This window comes from Mustelus asterias, unplaced genomic scaffold (assembly GCF_964213995.1).
Source record: "Mustelus asterias unplaced genomic scaffold, sMusAst1.hap1.1 HAP1_SCAFFOLD_915, whole genome shotgun sequence".
In the NCBI taxonomy this organism is placed as follows: Eukaryota; Metazoa; Chordata; class Chondrichthyes; order Carcharhiniformes; family Triakidae; genus Mustelus; species Mustelus asterias.
Genome location: NW_027590861.1, coordinates 132,455 through 155,172, shown reverse-complemented (window position 1 = coordinate 155,172; position 22,718 = coordinate 132,455). Strand labels below are relative to the sequence as shown.

The window sequence follows — 22,718 nt, the reverse complement described above, 5'->3', positions numbered from 1 at the left end:
TTCCACCTTGCCCTCCAGCACAACAATGGTTCCCCCCTTGCCCTCTTACAGGTTGCCTACACATTCAATGGTATTGAAAGGGCAGATAGTGAACCCAAGATGGGTTCATGTCACACTATCTGTAACCCCCACAACTTGCCTGGACTGGCTGTCCTGTCTGGAGATAATACACATCTCTTTAACCTGTGCTAAATGCTCCCTCCACTCACATTGTCTGTACCTTTAAGACTTGATTAGCTGTAAAGACTCGCATTCCAATCATTATTCATTTCCTCCGGGTGCTCCGGTTTCCTCCCACAGTCCAAAGATATGCGGGTTAGGTTGATTGGCTATGCTAAAATTGCCCCTGAGTGTCCTGAGACGCGTAGATTAGAGGGATTAGCGGGTAAATGTGTAGGGATATGGGAGTAGGGCCTGGGTGGGATTGTGGTCGGTGCAGACGCGATGGGCCGAATGGCCTGTTTCTGCACTGTAGGGTTTCTATGTTTCATTATTCTGTAAATTGAGTTTGTGTCTTTATATGCCCTGTTTGTTGTTTGTTAGCAGATCTCCCACTCACCTGACGAAGGGGCAGCGCTCCGAAAGCTAGTGGCGTTTGCTACCAAATAAACCTGTTGGACTTTAACCTGGTGTTGTTAGACTCCTTACTGTGTTTACCCCAGTCCAACACCGGTGTCTCCACATCATCCCTTCCCATACACTCACCTGCTCAACTTGTCCAGCAGTTTGTCTTTAATTTCAGATTTGCAGCACTTTGCCTGAAGGCGGCGGCCATTCAGCCCCTCACCCTTGTGCTAGCTCTTTCGTAACAGATCACCAAGGGGTCCTTCCAGCCCACGCTGCCATTCAGTAAGATCGCGACTGATCTGTCAACTGCAGACTTAGAAACGCACAAACCAGGGACAGGAGGAGGAGGAGGCCATTCGGCCCCTTGAGTCTGCTCCACCATTCAATAAGAATTGAATGCCGAGGCAGCACAGTGCGTTAGCACTGCTGCCTCAGAGCGCCAAGTGCCGGGGTTCGATTCCCAGCTCGGGTCATTGTCGGTGCAGAGTCTGCACGTTCTCCCCATCTCTGCGTGCGTTTCCTCTGGTTTCCTCCCATACTCCATCCCAGGAATCAATTTAGGGAACATTTGCTGCACTTCCTCGAAGGCAAGAATATCCAAAGATGTGCAGGTTAGGTGGATTGGCCATGCTAAATTGCCCCTTAGTGTCCAAAGATGTGCAGGTTAGGTGGATTGGCCATGCTAAATTGCCCCTTAGTGTCCAAAGATGTGCAGGTTAGGTGGATTGGCCATGCTAAATTGCCCCTCGGGTCCAAAGATGTTCAGGTTAGAGGGATTGGCCATGATCAATGTGCGGGGTTATGGGGATGAGTAGTGGGCTTTGGATAAAGAGCTCTTTCAGAGGGGTGGTGCAGTCTCGATGGGTCGAATGGCCTCCTGCGCTGCAGGCATTCTATGGGACATTTCGGATTTCCTTACCCCCTCCAGATCCAGCACTAAAACACAGAATCCAGGCAGTTAAAAACATGAAGCTGCTTTAATTGTACTTTCAGATAGCCACACAGAGGTATTCTGGAATGAGCAGCGCGCGCAGCGATGTCGCATCGAAGGAATAGCAAGCTGAAATCCGATAGTGCGGAGCCTCTGCTGGCTTATCGAGCTGGGTTTTCACAGCGCAGGTCCCTGTATTGCCACTGCACTCCCCGCACCGGACTGGAGGGCATTTCTCTAACCCACTCAGCTGGGACACAGAGGCAACAGGACTCAGAAAGGGAGCGGGCAGAATCAGAGCGGGCAGAACCACGGGCTCACAGTCCAGGATTGGATCCATCTGCTTCTGACCGCACACTGAGGGTTTGGGGTTGTGGTGTTGGGCTTGGGGGGGGGGGGGGGCGAGAACTCCATGCACCCCGGTTCTGGACGTTTCTTCAGCATTCTCCCCCCCCCCCCGTCGGAAGGAGGCCGCACCGCAGGCAAGTCCGGACGGCGATTCTCAGAGGGGGCCGCAGATTCTGTCGAATGTCCCCGGGTTGTAGTTGCAGAGGAAGATTAACTCCTTCTTCCCCTCTTCCGTGAGAGCTGTGTGGGGAGAAGACGGTTAGTAGAACCACAGTTCCCCACGTTGTCGCCACCAGGCACGTCTACGATCATGTGAATAGGAGCTGCAGGAGGCCATTCGGCCCCTCGAGACCGATCCACTATTCGATTAGATCACGGCTGATCAGTTTGTGTTTCCAGTTCCGCATTCCCACCTTTCCCGATAACCTTCGATCCCCTCGCCCAAGAATCTATCCACCCCCGCCTTAAAAATATTCAGTGCCCTCCATCTCCACCCCGCAGTGGCACAGTGGTTAGCACTGCTGCCTCACAGCGCTAAGGTCCCGGGCTCGATTCCCAGCCTCGGGTCACTGTCTGTGTGGAGTCTGCACGTTCTCCCCGTGTCTGCGTGGGTTTCCTCCGGGTGCTCCGGTTTCCTCCCACAGTCCGAATGACGTGCTGGTGAAGTGCATTGGCCGTGCTAAATTCTCCCTCAGTGTTACCCGAACAGGCGCCGGAGTGTGGCGACTAGGGGATTTTCACAGTAACTTTGTTGCAGTGTTAATGTAAGCCTTACTTGTGGCAATAATAAATAAATAAACTTTAAAACTAAACTTTTGAGGCAGAGAGTTCCAAAGTCACACGACCCTCAGAAATAAATTCTCCTCATCTGTGACCCTGAAAGGGTGACCCCTAATTTTAAAACAGGGCCCCCTCTCCCCGCCAGCTCTGGACTCCCCCCACAAGAGGAAATATCCTTTCCACGTCCACCTTGTTGCGACTGTTCAGGATCTGATCAACTTCAATCCACCAACCCCCCACTCTTCTAAACTCCAGTGGAAACAAGCCCCCAGTCTGTCCAACCTTTCCTCATAAGACAACCCGCCCATTGAACCATAGAATCCCGACAGTGCAGAGGGAGGCCATTTGGCCCATTGAGTCTGCGCCAACTCCCTCAGCACCATAAGACCACAGGATATAGGAGCAGAATGAGGCCACTCGGCCCGTCGAGTCTGCTCCGCCATTCAATCATGGCTGATATTTTTCTCATCCCCATTCTCCTGCCTTTTCCCTATTACCCCCGATCCCCTTATTAATCAAGAACCTATCTATCTCTGTCTTAAAGACACTCAATGACCCGGTCTCCACAGCCTTCTGCGGCAAAGAGTTCCACAGATTCACCACTCTCTGGCTGAAGAAATTCCTCCTCATCTCTGTTTTAAAGGATCGTCCCTTTAGCCTGAGGTTGTGCCCTCTGGTTCTAGTTTTTCCTACTAGTGGAAACATCCTCTCCACGTCCACTCTATCCAGGCCTCGCGGTATCCTGTAAGTTTCAATAAGATCCCCCCCTCATCCTTCTAAACTCCAACCAGCACTGACCCAGAGTCCTCAACTGTTCCTCATACGACAAGCTCTTCATTCCAGGGATCATTCTCGTGAACAAGTACCGAGGCTCCATCCCCATAACTCCATGCATTTACCCATCTAACCTGCACATCTTTGGACTGTGGGAGGAAATTGGAGCACCTGGAGGAAACCCACGCAGACACGGGGAGAACATGCAGACTCCACACAGACAGTGACCCAAGCCGGGAATCGAACCCGGGTCCCCGAGGCAGCAGTGCTAACCATTCCAGATGTCAAAGTGGTAAACTACTTCCAACCTGACTAAAGTTGGCAGAGCGCTGGGTGTGCGGCCCACATTACAGGCTGCAGTGTGCCAATGCTTAAACTCCAATGGCAGCATGACGTCCCCAAGTCAGGCCACAAAGCAGCCTCCCCTCAGGCTGGGCAGGGGAAGGCAGCAAGTCAGAGTCATATAGGTTTACAGCATGGAAACAGGCCCTTCGGCCCAACTTGTCCATGCCGCCCTTTTTTTCTTAAACCCCTAAACTAGTCCCAATTGCCTGCGTTTGGCCCATATCCCTCTATACCCATCTTACCATGTAACTGTCGAAATGCTTTTTAAAAGACAAAATTGTACCCGCCTCCACTATTACCTCTGGCAGCTCGTTCCAGACACTCACCACCCTCTGTGAAAAATTGCCCCTCTGGACCCTTTTGTATCTCTCCCCTCTCACCTTAAACCTATGCCCTCTAGTTTTAGACTCCCCTACCTTTGGGAAAATATATTGACTATCTAGCTGATCTGTGCCCCTCATTATTTTATAGACCTCTATAAGATCACCCCTCAGCCTCCTACGCTCCAGAGGAAAAAAGTCCCAGTCTATCCAGCCTCTCCTTATAACTCAAACCATCAAGTCCCGGTAGCATCCTAGTAAATCTCTTCTGCACTCTTTCTAGTTTAATAATATATTTTCTATAATAGGGTGACTAGGTTCCCCAGGGCTGGGCAGGGGGAAAGCAGCAAGTCCCCCCAGGGTTGGGCAGGGGGCAGCAGGCAGGCAGCGAGTCCCCCCAGGGCTGGGCATGGCTCAATTAAACACAGAAGGAAGTTGCAGAGACACAAATTAGATGGAAGAGTGTGCTGAGGATGGGAACAGAGTGAATAGAGCCACTCTCACCTTACATTTGTCTGGATTAGATAATGCATTTTGGAAGGTCTAATACAGATAGGAAATATACAATAAATGGCAGAACCCTTAAGAGAGTTGATAGGCAGAGGGATCTGGGTGTACAGGTACACAGGTCACTGAAAGTGGCAATGCAGGTGGAGAAGGTAGTCAAGAAGGCATACGGCATGCTTGCCTTCATCGGCCGGAGCACTGAGTTTAAAAATTGGCAAGTCATGTTCCAGCTTTATAGAACCTTAGTGAGGCCACACTTGGAATATAGTGTTCAATTCTGGTCGCATACTACCAGAAGGATATGGAGGCTTTGGAGAGGGTACTGAAAAGATTTAGCAGGATGTTGCCTGGCATGGAGGGCATTAGCTATGAGGAGAGGTTGAGGAAACTCGGTTTGTTCTCACTGGAACGACGGAGGTTAAGGGGCGACCTGATAGAAGTCTACAAGTTTATGAGGGGCATGAACAGAGTGGATAGTTAAAAGCTTTTTCCCAGGGTGGAAGAGTCAATTACTAGGGGGCACAGGTTTAAGGTGCGAGGGGCAAGGTTTAAAGGAGATGTACGAGGCAAGTTTTTTTACACAGAGGGTGGTGGGTGCCTGGAACTCGTTGCCGGGGGAGGGAGTGGAAGCAGATACGATAGTGACCTTTAAGGGGCGTCTGGACAAATACATGAATAGGATGGGAACGGAGGGATATGGTCCCCGGAAGGGGAGGGGGTTTCAGTTCAGACAGGCAGCATGGTCGGTGCAGGCTTGGAGGGCCGAAGGACCTGTTCCTGTGCTGTAATTTTCTTTGTTTTGTTCTCCCCTGTTCCTCCAATAGCACCGCGGGTGTCCCAGCACCCGAGTGTCAGATACAGCCTCTTTCTCACCGTTCTCATGCTGAATCCACTTGCGGTCTACGTAATATTGATAGCAGCTCTCAAACTCCTTCGGATTGTAATCCAGAACTTCCACCGGGATAAAGGGATCCATCGTGTCAAACCCATCCTGCGGAAAGTGAGGGGGGAGAGAAACATATCGACAGATAAATACACCCGACAAAGGGTGTATCTGGAGATCAGCACCTTACAGAAGATGTCAGGACAAAATAACTTAATACACCCAGTGTTATACAGCGTCAGACCCGTCCCCACCAGTACTGTACCCCAGTGTTATACAGTGACAGACCCGTCCCCACCAGTACTGTACCCCAGTGTTACACAGTAACAGACCCGTCCCCACCAGTACTGTACCCCAGTGTTATAAAGTAACAGACCCGTCCCCACCAGTACTGTACCCCAGTGTTATACAGCGACAGACCCATCCCCACCAGTACTGTACCCCAGTGTTATACAGCGACAGACCTGTCCCCACCAGTAGTGTACCCCAGTGTTATACAGTGACAGACCTGTCCCCACCAGTACTGTACCCCAGTGTTATACAGCGACAGACCCATCCCCACCAGTACTGTACCCCAGTGTTATACAGCGACAGACCCGTCCCGGCCAGTACTGTACCCCAGTGTTATACAGTGATAGACCCGTCCCCACCAGTACTATACCCCAGTGTTATACAGCGACAGACCCGTCCCCACCAGTACTGTACCCCAGTGTTATACAGTGACAGACCCGGCCCCACCAGTACTGTACCCCAGTGTTATACAGTGACAGACCCGTCCCCACCAGTACTGTACCTCAGTGTTATAGTGACTGACCCAGCCCCACCAGTACTGTACCCCAGGGTTATGCTAATTTTCTTATTATATGTTAAGTGCATTCTTAAATAAACTTTGTTTGATAAAAGCTCCCTAGTGTGTCATTGGAATCACACTTGGAGTAAAACATCTTAGAATTCTACAGAAGGAGACCATTCGGCCCATCGAGTCTGCACCAACCACAATCCCACCCAGGCTCTATCCCCATAACCCCATGCATTTACCCTAGCTAGTCCCCCTGACACTAAGGGGCAGTTTAGCACAGCCAATCCACCTAACCCGCACATCTTTGGAATCGTAGAATCCTACAGTACAGAAGGAGGCCATTTGGCCCATCGAGTCTGCATCCGACCACAATCTCACCCAGGCGCTATCGCCATAACCCCAGACCCTAGCTAGTCCCCCTGACACTAAGGGACAATTTAGCATGGTCAATGCACCCTAACCAGCACGTCTTTCGGAGTGTGGGAGGAAACCGGAGCACCCGGAGGCAACCCACGCAGACACGGGGAGAACGTGCAGACTCCGCACAGACAGTGACCCAAGCCAGGGATTGAAGCCAAGTCCCTGGCGCTGTGAGGCAGCAGTGCTAACTCCTGTGCCACCCTAATGCCCAATTAAAATGCAAATTCTATGGTCTAGGCTGACTTCATAAAACATCTCGGAGTTTCTGACCTGGATTATGACAAGGGTGTGAAAAGAGGGAAGTGTGTGATCACTATTTTGGGTTTTAGTTGTTTTGGGGTTCCTGTGTTAAGAGCCTTGCAAGTGACCTCCTCATTCTTAGTGTGTCAGTGAGTGGCTCTGAGCGCGAGTCAGTAACACTGGAGACGGAAGGAGTCACTTCCCAAGGCTGAAAGGGAAATGTCAGGGACATGTGCTGATCACTGACACCAGAACAGCTTGCGATGTATGGTCCGTCTCCACATGCTGGGGTTCTCATAGAAACTTATAAAATTCTAACAGGGTTAGATTCGGAAAGAATGTTCCCGATGGTGGGGAGTCCAGAACTAGGGGTCATAGTTTGAGGATAAGGGGTAAACCTTTTGGGACTGAGGTGAGGAGAAATTTCTTCACCCAGAGGGTGGTGAATGTGTGGAATTCACTCCCACAGAAAGTTGTTGAGGCCAAAACGTTGTGTGATTTCAAGAAGGAATTATATCTAGCTCTTGGGGCTAAAGGGATCAAGGGATATGAGGGGAAGGGGAGGGGGATCAGGATAATGAATTTGATGATCAGCCATGATCATAATGAATGGCGGAGCAGGATCGAAGGGCCGAATGGCCTCCTCCTGCTTCTACCTTTCCACCTTCTTCCGTCGGGGAAAAAGATACAAAAGTCTGAGGTCTCTCAGAAAGGTTGAGGGAGCTGGGGCTGTTCTCTCTGGAGCGGAGGAGGCTGAGGGGAGACTTAATAGAGGTTTATAAAATGATGAAGGGGATAGATAGAGTGAACGTTCAAAGACTATTTCCTCGGGTGGATGGAGCTATTACAAGGGGGCATAACTATAGGGTTCGTGGTGGGAGATACAGGAAGGATATCAGAGGTAGGTTCTTTACGCAGAGAGTGGTTGGGGTGTGGAATGGACTGCCTGCAGTGATAGTGGAGTCAGACACTTTAGGAACATTTAAGCGGTTATTGGATAGGCACATGGAGCACACCAGGATGATAGGGAGTGGGATAGCTTGATCTTGGTTTCAGATAAAGCTCGGCACAACATCGTGGGCTGAAGGGCCTGTTTTGTGCTGTACTGTTCTATGTTCTATGTTACGTACCGACCGACTCAAGAACAGCCTCTTCCCTGCTGCTGTCAGACTTTTGAATGGACCTACCTCGCATTAAGTTGATCTTTCTCTACATCCTAGCTATGACTGTAACACTACATTCTGCACTCTCTCTTTTCTTTCTCTATGAATGGTATGCTTTGTATAGCGCGCAGGAAACAGTACTTTTCACTGTATGCTAATGCATGTGGCAACAATAAATCAAATCAAAAATCTCAATGCAGTTGAAGCAAAAAGTTGTGTGATTTCAGGAAGAAATTAGATGTAGCTCCTGGGGCTAAAGGGATCGAGGGATATGGGGGGGAAAAGGGGGGAAATCAGGATATTGGATTCGATGATCAGCCATGATCAAAATGAATGGCGGGGCAGTCTCCAAGGGCTGAATGGCCTCCTCCTGCTTCTGGTTTCTATGTTTCCTCATTTAGACTTCTCACCTTGCGCAGGAGATCGTGTGGCAAGCAGGACAACTCTGCACTCGCCAGGGCTCCAGTCTGGGTTAGCGTGGTCACCACCGCTCCGCCAGCCTGTAACAAGACACAGATCACCAGTCAAGGCTCTCACACGGGCCGCAGAGCCAGAGGTACAGCAGAGAAAAGGCCAGACTTGTACACAGGCTGCCGTGTGCAGACTTGAGTACCTCACATCTGATAAAGAGCTTTCACACATGTGGTCCCTGTTGTAATGTGGAAACTTCCCAGCCGGTGTTTTACACAATATAATCCCACAAACAGCAATGCAATCACGGCCCAGATAGTGATGCTGGCTCAGGGATAACTACAGGCTCTGGACTGGCTGAGATAATCTCCTCGCTCTGTTCTGGAATACTGGCTGTGGGATTGTTTTAACCAACGGAGGTAGCAAACGCATTTAATATCTTTACAATAAATCAGCACCTCCCACAGTGCGGCGCTCCCTCAGTACCGACCCTCCCGCAGTGCGGCGCTCCCTCAGCACTGACCCTCCCTCAGCACTGACCCTCCCGCAGTGCGGCGCTCCCTCAGCACTGACCCTCCCTCAGCACTGACCCTCCCACAGTGCGGCGCTCCCTCAGTACCGACCCTCCCACAGTGCGGCGCTCCCTCAGCAGTGACCCTCCCTCAGCACTGACCCTCCCGCAGTGCGGCGCTCCCTCAGCACTGACACTCCCACAGTGCGGCGCTCCCTCAGCACTGACACTCCCGCAGTGCGGCGCTCCCTCAGCACTGACACTCCCGCAGTGCGGCGCTCCCTCAGCACTGACACTCCCTCAGCACTGACCCTCCCGCAGTGCGGCGCTCCCTCAGCACTGACCCTCCCACAGTGCGGCGCTCCCTCAGTACCGACCCTCCCACAGTGCGGCGCTCCCTCAGCACTGACACTCCCACAGTGCGGCACTCCCTCAGCACTGACACTCCCTCAGCACTGACCCTCCCGCAGTGCGGCGCTCCCTCAGCACTGACACTCCCACAGTGCGGCGCTCCCTGAGCACTGTCCCTCCCTCAGCACTGACCCTCCTGCAGTGCGGCGCTCCCTCAGCACTGACACTCCCACAGTGCGGCGCTCCCTGAGCACTGTCCCTCCCTCAGCACCGACCCTCCCGCAGTGCGGCGCTCCCTCAGCACCGACCCTCCCGCAGTGCAGCGCTCCCTCAGCATCGGCCCTCCCGCAGTGCGGCGCTCCCTCAGCACCGACCCTCCCGCAGTGCGGCGCTCCCTCAGCACCGACCCTCCCGCAGTGCGGCGCTCCCTCAGCACCGACCCTCCCGCAGTGCGGCGCTCCCTCAGCACCGACCCTCCCGCAGTGCGGCGCTCCCTCAGCACCGACCCTTCCGCAGTGCGGCGCTCCCTCAGCACCGACCCTCCCGCAGTGCGGCGCTCCCTCAGCACCGACCCTCCCGCAGTGCGGCGCTCCCTCAGCACCGACCCTCCCGCAGTGCGGTGCTCCCTCAGCACCGACCCTCCCGCAGTGCGGCGCTCCCTCGGCACCGACCCTCCCGCAGTGCGGCGCTCCCTCGGCACCGACCCTCCCACAGTGCGGCGCTCCCTCGGCACTGACCCTCCCACAGTGCGGCGCCCCGAGCACCGACCCGCCCGCAGTGCGGCGCTCCCACAGTGCGGCACTCCCTCAGCACTGACCCTCCCACAGTGCGGCGCTCCCTCAGCACCGACCCTCCCACAGTGCGGCGCTCCCTCAGCACTGACCCTCCCACAGTGCGGCGCGCTGTGGGAGGACCGGCGCTGTGGGAGGACCGCGCTGTGGGAGGACCAGCGCTGTGGGAGGGTCGGCGCTGTGGGAGGGTCGGCGCTGTGGGAGGGTCGGCGCTGTGGGAGGGTCGGCGCTGTGGGAGGGTCGGCGCTGTGGGAGGGTCGGCGCTGTGGGAGGGTCGGCGCTGTGGGAGGGTCGGCGCTGTGGGAGGGTCGGCGCTGTGGGAGGGTCGGCGCTGTGGGAGGGTCGGCGCTGTGGGAGGGTCGGCGCTGTGGGAGGGTCGGCGCTGTGGGAGGGTCGGCGCTGTGGGAGGGTCAGTGCTGAGGGAGCAATAAAGTTACTGTGAAAATCCCCTTGTCGCCACACTCCTGTTCGGGTACACTGAGGGAGAATTTAGCATGGCACTGTCTGTGTGGAGTCTGCACGTTCTCCCAGTGTCTGCGTGGGTTTCCTCCGGGCGCTCTGGTTTCCTCTCACAGTCTGAAAGACGTGGCGGTTAGGGTGCATTGGCCGTGCTAAATTCTCCCTCAGTGTCCCCGAACAGGCGGCGGAGTGTGGCGACTAGGGGATTTTCACAGTAACTTCATTGCAGTGTTAATGTAAGCCGACTTGTGACACTAATAAATAAATGTACTATAAGCATCCTCCAATCGGGTTTTGTCGGCCACTTACCCAGTCATTATTCACCAACTTCCTCAGGTTGTGGACCAGTGTGAGTTCTGCTGCCAACACCTATAACAGGCAGACACGTCAGCGAGCAGCATGAAGCAACAGCGCGAAATTCCAACCACACAAACAAGGGCGGCTTTAGGGTGCATTTCCCCATCCTGCTCAGGAATGCTGGCAGCAAGTTGGCAGGAATTCCTCTGCCAGTCCTCTGGTCACCCCCTGACACCCAGGGGGCAGTCAGGGTCAAGGGTCGGGAGTGGACTAGGGTCACGCGAGGCTCAGGAGGTGTGAGACTCATCCTCAGGCTAAAGGGACGATCCTTTAGAACAGAGATGAGGAGGAATTTCTCCAGCCAGAGAGTGGTGAATCTGTGGAACTTTTTGCCACAGAAGGCTGTGGAGGCCGGGTCATTGAGTGTCTTTAAGACAGAGATAGATAGGTTCTTGATTAATAAGGGGATCGGGGGTTATGAGGAAAAGGCAGGAGAATGGGGATGAGAAAAATATCAGCCATGATTGAATGGCGGAGCAGACTGGATGGGCCGAGTGGCCTCATTCTGCTCCTATGTCTTATTGTGCTCTTAAATTGTGCACCCCTCTGCAGCCCAGGTTGAGGCCAGCAGCGGGAGTGCTCCTGGTTCATCACAGCATGGAGGGGTTGGATTTATTCAGGGGCATCGCTCTGACTGGCCAGTATGTGCGTACACTCTGTCCCAGTCTCTCTCCGCTCAGCCATGGCTGTTGACTAGAGTGGGCATCAGTGAGCCAGTTCATTCCTTTCCCACATCTCACCCCTTTCCAATTAAACCCAGGTAACACCAAAGGAGACAAGCCCCCAGCCCCAAGGGTATTTAACAAGTTCCATCCCACTGTCAAACAGACGGGTGTCTTTCCCTGTGGCACTGACTCAACATCCGAAACATCGGGCACCAAATAACAGGCAGGAAAGGAACGGCGTAGGAATTACAGCTTTAAATTGGGATTGTGTACAATGGGAGTGAATGGGAAGGGGTTTGGATCCACTGGGATTGTGAACAATGGGAGTGAATGGGAAGGGGTTTGTGTCCATTGGGATTGTGTACAATGGGAGTGAATGGGAAGGCGTTTGGATCCATTGGGATTGTGTACAGTGGGAGTGAACGGGAAGGGGTTTGGGTCCATTGGGATTGTGTACAGTGGGAGTGAATGGGAAGGGGTTTGATCCACTGGGATTGTGTACAATGGGAGTGAATGGGAAGGGGTTTGGATCCATTGGGATTGTGTACAGTGGGAGTGAATGGGAAAGGGTTTGATCCACTGGGAGTGTGTACAATGGGAGTGAATGGGAAGGGTTTGGGTCCATTGGGATTGTGTACAATGGGAGCAAATGGGAAGGGGTTTGGGTCCATTGGGATTGTGTACAATGGGAGTGAATGGGAAGGGGTTTGGGTCCATTGGGATTGTGTACAGTGGGAGTGAATGGGAAAGGGTTTGATCCATTGGGATTGTGTACAGTGGGAGTGAATGGGAAGGGGTTTGGGTCCATTGGGATTGTGTACAGTGGGAGTGAATGGGAAGGGGTTTGGATCCATTGGGATTGTGTACAATGGGAGTGAATGGGAAGGGGTTTGGATCCATTGGGATTGTGTACAATGGGAGTGAGTGGGAAGGGGTTTGGGATTGGGATTGTGTACAATGGGAGTGAGTGGGAAGGGGTTTGGGATTGGAATTGTGTACAATGGGAGTGAATGGGAAGGCGTTTGGGTCCATTGGGATTGTGTACAATGGGAGTGAATGGGAAGGGGTTTGGGATTGGGATTGTGTACAATGGGAGTGAATGGGAAGGGGTTTGGATCCATTGGGATTGTGTACAATGGGAGTGAATGGGAAGGGGTTTGGATCCATTGAGATTGTGTACAATGGGAGTGAATGGGAAGGGGTTTGGATCCATTGGGACTGTGTACAATGGGAGTGAGTGGGAAGGGGTTTGGGATTGGGATTGTGTACAATGGGAGTGAGTGGGAAGGGGTTTGGGATTGGGATTGTGTACAATGGGAGTGAATGGGAAGGCGTTTGGGTCCATTGGGATTGTGTGCAATGGGAGTGAATGGGAAGGGGTTTGGGATTGTGTACAGTGGGAGTGAACGGGAAGGGGTTTGGGTCCATTGGGATTGTGTACAGTGGGAGTGAACGGGAAGGGGTTTGGGTCCATTGGGATTGTGTGCAGTGGGAGTGAACGGGAAGGGGTTTGGGTCCATTGGGATTGTGTGCAATGGGAGTGAATGGGAAGGGGTTTGGGATTGGGATTGTGTACAGTGGGAGTGAACGGGAAGGGGTTTGGGTCCATTGGGATTGTGTTCAATGGGAGTGAATGGGAAGGGGTTTGGGATTGGGATTGTGTACAGTGGGAGTGAATGGGAAGGGGTTTGGGTCCATTGGGATTGTGTACAGTGGGAGTGAACGGGAAGGGGTTTGGGTCCATTGGGATTGAGTACAATGGGAGTGATTGGGAAGGGGTTTGATCCGTTGGGATTGAGTATTTTGTACTGAAACCATTTCACAGAGATGGACATGTCTGAAGGCCGCGCTCCCCACAATGAGGTGCTGCACACACACACATAGAAATAGCTCGGACTGGGTGAGAAACAGCTGGACCCTGGGTTGAACCAGGTGGATGGGATACCTGGCTTCTGTCCTCTTTCCTCATGGTGGTCGGACCCCAGAGGGCGTTGACGCCATCGATCGCCACCAGCATCCGATACGTGTCGGGGAGACACTGCGCCTTCAGCTCCTTAAACAGGACGCCCACCGCGTCACTGGCATTCTTCACTCGAGTTAAACCCTGCGGGAGGAGCGGCAAGGATCACAGTCAGCTTGGTGACTTACAGCACTCATTTCCCCTCATTACCCCGCCCCGACTCTGTCCTCTCTGGAGAGATGCTGACTCCCTCCCTCGAGTTCAGCTGGCAAGGTGACACACGTGCTCCAGTGTTTTACCCATCATTTACCCGTGTGTGTTGGCTTTCCTCGTTACGTGCTGTACCCAGGGTGGCACGGTGGTTAGCACTGCTGCCTCACAGCGCCAGGGACCTGGGTTTGATTTCTGGCTCGGGTCACTGTCTGTGTGGAGTCTGCACGTTCTCCCCTGTGTCTGCGTGGGTTTCCTCCGGGTGCTCCGGTTTCCTCCCACAGTCCGAAAGACGTGCTGGTTAGGGTGCATTGGCCGTGCTAAATTCTCCCTCGGTGTACCCAAACAGGCGCCGGAGTGTGACGACTGGGGGATTTTCACAGTAACTTCACTGCAATGTTAATGTAAGCCTACTTTTGACAATAATAAATAAACTTAAAAATAAATCTCCGTTGGAAAACCCCATCTGGTTCACTAATGCCCTTTAGGGATGAAATCGGCCATCCTTACCCGGTCTGGCCTGTATACTCGTCTCTTGAGATTCATTAACCAGGACACCCAGATCCCTCTGCACTCTCAAGTGAAATCGGGAGGGTTAAGGTAGGGTTTTTAGCAGCTCTGACACTGGGTGAGGAGGAGGATTAACTGGTAAACATTGAGGGTATTTGAGTGAGTCGCAGTGCAGGTCGGGATACAGAAGACCAAAGTGTCAGGACATGCCTGACCACCAGTCTCTGACTACCCCACCGCAGAAAACTAGCATGCAGGTACAGCAGATAATAAAGAAAGTGAATGGAATGTGGGCATTTATAGCTAAAGGAATAGAATATAAAGGTGGGGAAGTATTGTTGCAACTATACAAGGCATTGGTGAGGCCGCACCTGGAGGATTGTGCACAGTTGTGGTCCCCTTATTTGAGGATAGATATCGTGGCATTGGAGGCAGTTCTGAGGAGGTTCACTGGATTGATTCCAGAGATGAGGGGTTTGTCGTATGAAGAGAGATTGAACAGTTTAGGCCGATACTCTCTAGAATTTAGAAGAATGAGGGGAGATCAAATTGAGGTCTACAAGATTTGACTTGATTTGATTTATTATTGTCACATGTATTAACATACAGTGAAAAGTATTGTTTCTTGCGTGCTATACAGATAAAGCATACTGTTCATAGAGAAGGAAAGGAGAGAGTGCAGAATGTAGTGTTACAGTCATAGCTAGAGTGTAGAGAAAGATCAACTTAATGTGAGGCATGTCCATTCAGAAGTCTGCCGGCGGCAGGGAAGAAGTTGTTCTCGAGTCGGTTGGTACGTGACCTCAGACTTTTGTATCTTTTTCCCCGAAGGAAGAAGGTGGAAGAGAGAATGTCCGGGGTGCGTGTGGGGTCCTTAATTCTGCTGGCTGCTTTTCCCCCGAGGCAGTGGGAAGTGTAGACAGAGTCGATGAATGGGAGGCCGGTTTGCGTGATGGATTGGGCTACATTCATGACCTTTTGTAGTTCCTTGCGGTCTTGGGCAGAGCAGGAGCCCAGACCAAGCTGTGATACAACCAGAAAGAATGCTTTCTATGGTGCATCTGTAAAAGTTGAGAGAGTTGTAGCTGACATGCCAAATTTCCTTAGTCTTCTGAGAAAGTAGAGGCGTTGGTGGGGCTTTCTTAACTATAGTGGCGGCATGGGGGGGGGACCAGGACAGGATGATAAAAGGTATGGATAAAGTAGACGTGGAGTGGATGCTTCCTCTTGTGGGGCATTCTAGGACGAGAGGTCTTCGGATAAGGGGTAGCAAATTTAAAACAGAGTTGAGGAGAAACAATTTCTCCCAAAGGGTTGTGAATCTGTGGAATTCGCTATCCCAAAGTGCGGTGGGTGCTGGGACAGTTAAGGAGGAGTTAGACAGGTTTTTAATTGGTAACGGGGTGGAGGGTTATGGGGAGAAGGCAGGAAAATGGGGACGAGGAGCATATCAGCCATGGCGGGGTGGACTCGATGGGCCGAATGGCCTAATTCTGCTCCTTTACCCTAAGAACCACGCATGTTTCAGCCTCTCACCTGCTCCACAACTTCAGCCAACGGTCTTCCTTCCTCGGTCGCCTCTCGCTTGCTCCAGATGTACTTCTGTTGGGTTTTCAGCTGTTCAAGAAAATTCCCCCCCCCCCGCACCCAGTTAGTGTGGTCAAACCGCACAGTGACGTAGAAACATACAAACTCGAAGCAGAACAAGTGAAGGCGATGGTCTCGTGGTATTATCGCCAGACTATTCATCCAGAAACTCAGCTCATGTTCTGGGGGACCCCGGTTCGAATCCCGGCCACGGCAGATGATGCAATTTGGATTCAATTTAAAAACAATCTGGAATTAAGAATCTACTGATGACCCATTGTCGGAAAAACCCATCTGGTTCCCTTTAGGGAAGGAAATCTGCCGTCCTTACCCCGGTCTGGCCTACATGTGACTCCAGAGCCACAGCAATGTGGTTGACTCTCAACTGCCCTCCAAGGGCAACTAGGGATGGGCAATAAATGCTGGACCAGTCAGAGACGCCCATGTCCCACGAATTAATAAATAAAAAAGAGGAGGCCATTCGGCCCTTCGAGCCTGCTCCGCCATTCTTTTGATCATGGCTGATCATCAAATTCAAATTTGACAAAGGGTCATCTGGACTCGAAACGTCAGCTCTTTTCCCTCCCCACAGATGCTGCCAGACCTGCTGAGATTTTCCAGCATTTTCTCTTTTGGTTTCAAATTCAATATCCTAATTCCCCCCTTCCCCCCCATAATCCCTCGATCCCTTTAGCCCCAAGAGCGATATCTAATTTCTTCCTAAAATCACACAACGTTTTGGCCTCAACTACTTGCTGTGGGAGTGAATTCCACACATTCACCACCCTCTGGGTGAAGAAATCTCTCCTCACCTCAGTCCTAAAAGGTTTACCCCTTATCCTTAACTATGACCCCTAGTTCTGGACTCCCCCCACCATCGGGAACATTCTTTCTGAATTGACCCAGTTAGAATTTTATAAGTTTCTATGAGATCCCCTCTCACTCTTCTAAACTCCAGTGAATATAATCCTAACCGACTTAGTCTCTCCTCATATGACAGACCTGCCATCCCAGGAATCACCCTCTATAGCAAGGACATCCTTCCTCAGATAAGGAGACCAAAACTGCACACAATACTCCAGGTGTGGCCTCACTAACGCCCTGTATAATTGCAGCAAAACATCCCTATCTCTATACATAAATCCTTGGCCCTTCGGCCCAACTTGTCCATGCCGCCCTTTTTTTTTTAAACCCCTAAGCTAGTCCCAATTGCCCACGTTTGGCCCATATCCCTCTATACCCATCGTACCCGTGTAACTGTCTAAATGCTTTTTAAAAGATAAAATTGTACCCGCCTCTACTACTACCTCTGGCAGCTTGTTCCAGACACTCATCACCCTCTGTGAAAAATTTGCCCCTCTGGATCCTTTTGCATCTCTCCCCTCTCACCTGAAGCCTATACCCTCTAGTTTTAGACTCCCCTACCTTTGGGAAAACATGTTGACTATCTAGCTGATCTGTGCCCCCCATTATTTTATAGACCTCTATAAGATCACCCCTCAGCCTCCTACACTCCAGAGAAAAAAATTCCCAGTCTATTCAGACTCTCCTTATAACTCAAACCATCAAGTCCCGGTAGCATCCTAGTAAATCTTTCCTGCACTCTTTCTAGCTTAATAATGTCCTTTCTACGATAGGATGGCCAGAACTGTACACAGTGCTCCTTCCTAAAGGTGGCTTTAAGTGAATAATTAACAACTTATTTTATTCAACCAACCGGGAACTTTAACTAAACCAGTAACAATTTTAATTAAAGGATGGTTCGACTGAAATGCTGTTCAAATAAAGATAAGGATCATTTAGTACCAAAACAGTAACAACAGAATCTTAGTCAATGTTCTGACCAATGAAACCAAGGATGCTGAATGCCTTCTTCACCACTCTGTCCACCTGTGACTCCACTTTCAAGGAGCTATGAACATGTACCCCTAGATCCCTTTGTTCTGTAACTCTCCCCAATGCCCTACCATTAACTGAGTCCTGCCCTGGTTCGATCGACCAAAATGCATCACCTCGCATTTGTCTAAATTAAACTCCGTCTGCCATTCGTCAGCCCACTGGCCCAATTGATCAAGATCCCGTTGCAATCCTAGATAACTTTCTTCACTGTCCACTATGCCACCAATCCTGGCGTCATCTGAAAACTTACTAACCATGCCTACTATATTCTCATCCAAGTCACTAATATAAGTGACAAATAACAGTGGACCCAGCACTGATCGCTGAGGCACACCGCTGGTCAGAGGCCTCCAGTTTGAAAAACAACCCTCTACAATCCTGCCCCTGGCTGGGATCAGCTGCCACTAAATAGCTGGGAGAGGGAGGGTAGCATGGGATTTATTACCTGCTTTAGGAATCGCTCATTGGTGATCTTGAAGTTCTTGAGCCAGGCAGAGGCCTCCAGCGGCTGGTCCATGCGGGCTTGGTTATAGGACGACTGCATCAGTTCTTTTGAGTGCTTCACCCACAGATAAGCTGCGATTGGGACACAGACGGACATGTCACACCCTCGGGGCACAGACGGACAGGTCACACCCTCGGGGCACAGACGGACAGGTCACACCCTCGGGGCAGCCACATCAGTTAAACAAACACACTCTCTTTGTAAATAAAATCTATCGGCCTCACTCGGACCCAGACACACCCCCGCGCCCCCCCAGCCCCAGCTGTGCCAATCCCAGGGCATCGCTGACCCACACATTCAATCCCACCCCAATGTGAGGGAATGTCAGAGCAGAACCACCCACTGGGAGGCATCCTTTTCGATATGCATCTCCCCGTTCATCATGTCCCCTATGCCCAAACCCCGCATTCCCCCCCAAAACCCCTCCCCCACCCCAGTGCTGCCAAAAGGCCAACCAGCCCCCCTCCCGCAGAAACGTCAACTTGCCCCTCTCCCCAACCAATCCCCTTCTCTGCCTCGTCACCCCAACCAATCCCCTTCTTCCCCTCCCACCACACCAACCAATCCCATTCTCCCCTGCAACCACACCAACCAATCCCCTTCTTCCCCTTGCCACCCCAGCCAATCCCCTTCTTCCCCTCGTCACCCCAACCAATCCCCTTCTTCCCTTCGTCACCCCAACCAATCCCCTTCTTCCCCTCGTCACCCCAACCAATCCCCTTCTTCCCCTCGTCACCCCAACCAATCCCCTTCTTCCCCTCGTCACCCCAACCAATCCCCTTCTTCCCCTCGTCACCCCAACCAATCCCCTTCTTCCCCTCGTCACCCCAACCAATCCCCTTCTTCCCCTCGTCACCCCAACCAATCCCCTTCTTCCCCTCGTCACCCCAACCAATCCCCTTCTTCCCCTCGTCACCCCAACCAATCCCCTTCTTCCCCTCGTCACCCCAACCAATCCCCTTCTTCCCCTCGTCACCCCAACCAATCCCCTTCTTCCCCTCGTCACCCCAACCAATCCCCTTCTTCCCCTCGTCACCCCAACCAATCCCCTTCTCCCCCTTGCCACCCCAACCAATCCCCTTCTTCCCCTCGTCACCCCAACCAATCCCCTTCTGCCCCTCGTCACCCCAACCAATCCCCTTCTTCCCCTCGTCACCCCAACCAATCCCCTTCTTCCCCTCGTCACCCCAACCAATCCCCTTCTGCCCCTCGTCACCCCAACCAATCCCCTTCTGCCACTCGTCACCCCAACCAATCCCCTTCTTCCCTCGTCACCCCAACCAATCCCCTTCTGCCACTCGTCACCCCAACCAATCCCCTTCTTCCCTCGTCACCCCAACCAATCCCCTTCTTCCCCTCGTCACCCCAACCAGTCCCCTTCTGCCCCTCGTCACCCCAACCAATCCCCTTCTTCCCCTCGTCACCAAAACTAATCCCTTCCTCCCTCGCAACCAATCACCTTCTCCTTCCCACCATACCAACCAATCACCTTCTCCCTCCCACCATACCAACCAATGCCCTTCTCCCCCTCTTCACCCCAACCAATCCCCTTCTCTGCCTCCCGACCCCAACTAATCCCCTTCTCTTCTCTCGCCACGCCAACCAATCCCCTTCTCCCCACCAAAGCCAACCAATCTCCTTCGCCCTCTCCCGCCATCCCAACCAATCCCCTTCTCCCCCTCCCGCCACGCCAACCAATCGCCTTCTCCCCTCCTCATCACCCCTACCAATCCCCTTCCTTCCCCCAACCAATCCCCTTCCCACCCCTCCGCCACGCCAACCAATCCCCTTCTCCCCCCCCCAACCAATCCCTTTCTGGGTGGAGGTGCCTACATGGTAGAGAGTGGGGGTGATGTGTACCCTACCGTTTGGGATGTGCAGTATTAGCCAGTCCCGCTTGGCACAGTAATGGACTGCGTTACACAGGGTGAGGGTTTTCCCACATCCTTTCTGACCATCTGGAAACACATTGTGTCAAAGAAAGAACTGGATTTGACCGTAACATGGTGTACACCGTGCTCAGTAACCCGAACAGGGATCTGGGGCAAACCCCTTCACTCCCCGTGTGGAAGACCAGAGAATCAATCCTGGTGAACCTTCACGGTTAGGCAAAGTGCAGCCCATTCATATCCAACCGTGGTCAGGATACTATCCCTTGCTGAGCGACAGAAAGCTGCAGGAAAACCTCTGCTATTTACATTCGAGTCACAAACATCAGCGCAGTGTTTGCCCATGAAAATAAAAAACGCTCAAGAACGCGGCACTATCGGGAACCCGCTTGATTAGCCTCCTCGAATCAAACACGACCTTAAACATTCACTCCCCTCACTACTTGTCCAATTCCGGCGTTGGGTCACTTTCTGTGCGGAGTTCATAGAATCCAACAGGAACCCATTCGGCCCATCGAGTCTGCACTAACCACAATCCCAGGCCCTATCCCTTATGCACCGTGCTGGGACCAGAGTCCTAGCGAATCGTATCACTAGGGCTGTAGATAGGGCTTTAAACTAATTTATGGGGGGGGGGGGGGGGGTGCAGAGGTAAGAGGAATTACGAAATCAATGGTAGAGGAGAGGGAGCGAGTGCAAGTGAATGAGGGCACTCAAGTCGTTAAAGGAGTAGAGGGCGAGGGAGAGGTTGATAGCGTTTCATCAAATCGGGTCCAGATAAAAGCTGGAATAAAGACACTTTGCCTGAATGCAAGAAGCATTCGGAACAAAGTTAATGAGTTGATGGGGCAAATCAGCACTAATGGGTATGATCTAGTGGCCATTACAGAAACGTGGCTGCAGGGAGACCAGGACTGGGAGATGAATATCATGGGGTATCAGGCATTTAGGAAGAATAGACAGGAAGGAAAAGGTGGTGGGGCAGCTCTGTTAATAAAAGATAATCACAGTAAGAAGTCTCACAACACCAGGTTAAAGTCCAACAGGTTTATTTGGTAGCAAATACCATAAGCTTTCGGAGCACAGCTCCTTCGTCAGATGGAGTGACTCTGACGAAGGAGCTCTGCTCCGAAAGCCTATGGCATTTGCTACCAAATAAACCTGTTGGACTTTAACCTGGTGTTGTGAGACTTCTTACTGTGCCCACCCCAGTCCAACGCCGGCATCTCCACATAATAAAAGATAATATCAGGGTAGTAGTGAGGGATGACATAGGCTCCAAGGAACAAAACATGGAATCGTTATGGGTTGAGATAAGGAATAGTAGGGGGAGAAAGACACTAGTAGGCGTGGTCTATAGGCCCCCAAATAATAATGTTGAGGTGGGGAGGGCTATAAACAAGCAAATAATGGATGCATGCAAAAACAGAACTGCAATAATCATGGGGGACTTCAACCTGCATATTGATTGGCTGACTCAAGTTGGAAGGGGTGGGATGGAGGAAGAGTTCTTAGAATGCTGTTGGGATAGTTACCTTGAACAGTATGTTACAGAACCGACGAGGGAACGAGTTATCTTAGATCTGGTAATGTGTAACGAGGTAGGTAGAATTAAGGATGTTCTTGTGAAGGACCCTCTTGGGTCAAGTGATCACAATATGGTCGAATTTCTGATACAAATGGAAGAGGAGAAAGTAGGGTCCCATACCACTGTCCTCTGTTTGAACAGAGGGAAGTACGATAAGATGAGGGCTGAATTGGCTAAGGTGGACTGGGAGAGCAGACTGGTAGGTAGGACGGCTGAGGAACAGTGGAGGATTTTTAAGGAGATCCTTTTCAGTACTCAGCAACAATATATTCCGGTGATAACGAAGGAAATTAAGGAGAGTATTAAATTAAAGACCGATGCGTACAGAGTGGCCAAAAATAGTGGAGAATCGGAGGATTGGGAAAACTTTAAGAAACAACAAAGAACGACTAAGAAAGGAAGGATAGGTTATGAAGCTAGGCTAGCTCCAAATATAAAAAATGATAGTAAAAGCTTTTACAAATATATAAAAAGGAATAGAGTGGCAAGAGTGAATGTTGGACCCTTGGAGGACGAGAGGGGGGATTTAATAGTGGGAAATGAGGAAATGGCTGAAACTTTAAATAAGTTTTTTGTGTCGGTCTTCACGGTGGAAGACACAAATAGTTTACCGAATATTAACGATAGAGGGTTGGTAGAAGGAGAGGTACTCAATACAATTAATGTTACCAAGGAGGCAGTGCTTGGTAGACTAACGGGACTGAAGGTGGACAAGTCCCCAGGCCTGGATGGAATGTATCCCAGGGAACTGAAAGAAATGTCAGAGGTAATAGCGGATGCGTTAGTGGTTATTAATCAAAATTCGTTGGATTCTGGGGTAGTGCCGGCGGATTGGAAAACGGCTAATGTTACGCCGCTGTTTAAAAAAGGAAATAGACAAAAGGCGGGTAACTACAGGCCGGTTAGCTTAACGTCTGTAGTTGGGAAAATGCTGGAATCCATCATTAA

The 22,718-nt window shown here is 51.6% G+C and overlaps 1 protein-coding gene across 1 annotated transcript in view; it reads right to left on the bottom strand.

The window, feature by feature from the left end:
- Nucleotides 1–1,525: 1,525 nt before the first annotated feature.
- The window catches only part of dap3 (death associated protein 3), a 42,387-nt gene continuing 21,194 nt past the window's right edge, over nt 1,526–22,718 (bottom strand). The window contains exons 7-14 of the mRNA XM_078205689.1: nt 20,159–20,251; nt 18,234–18,364; nt 15,839–15,919; nt 13,568–13,726; nt 10,910–10,969; nt 8,488–8,577; nt 5,446–5,563; nt 1,526–2,086 (exon numbers count right to left, since the gene is read on the bottom strand). Coding sequence (XP_078061815.1) covers nt 2,001–2,086; nt 5,446–5,563; nt 8,488–8,577; nt 10,910–10,969; nt 13,568–13,726; nt 15,839–15,919; nt 18,234–18,364; nt 20,159–20,251 — 818 coding nt within the window. The 3' untranslated portion in view covers nt 1,526–2,000. The remainder of the gene's footprint in view (nt 2,087–5,445; nt 5,564–8,487; nt 8,578–10,909; nt 10,970–13,567; nt 13,727–15,838; nt 15,920–18,233; nt 18,365–20,158; nt 20,252–22,718) is intronic.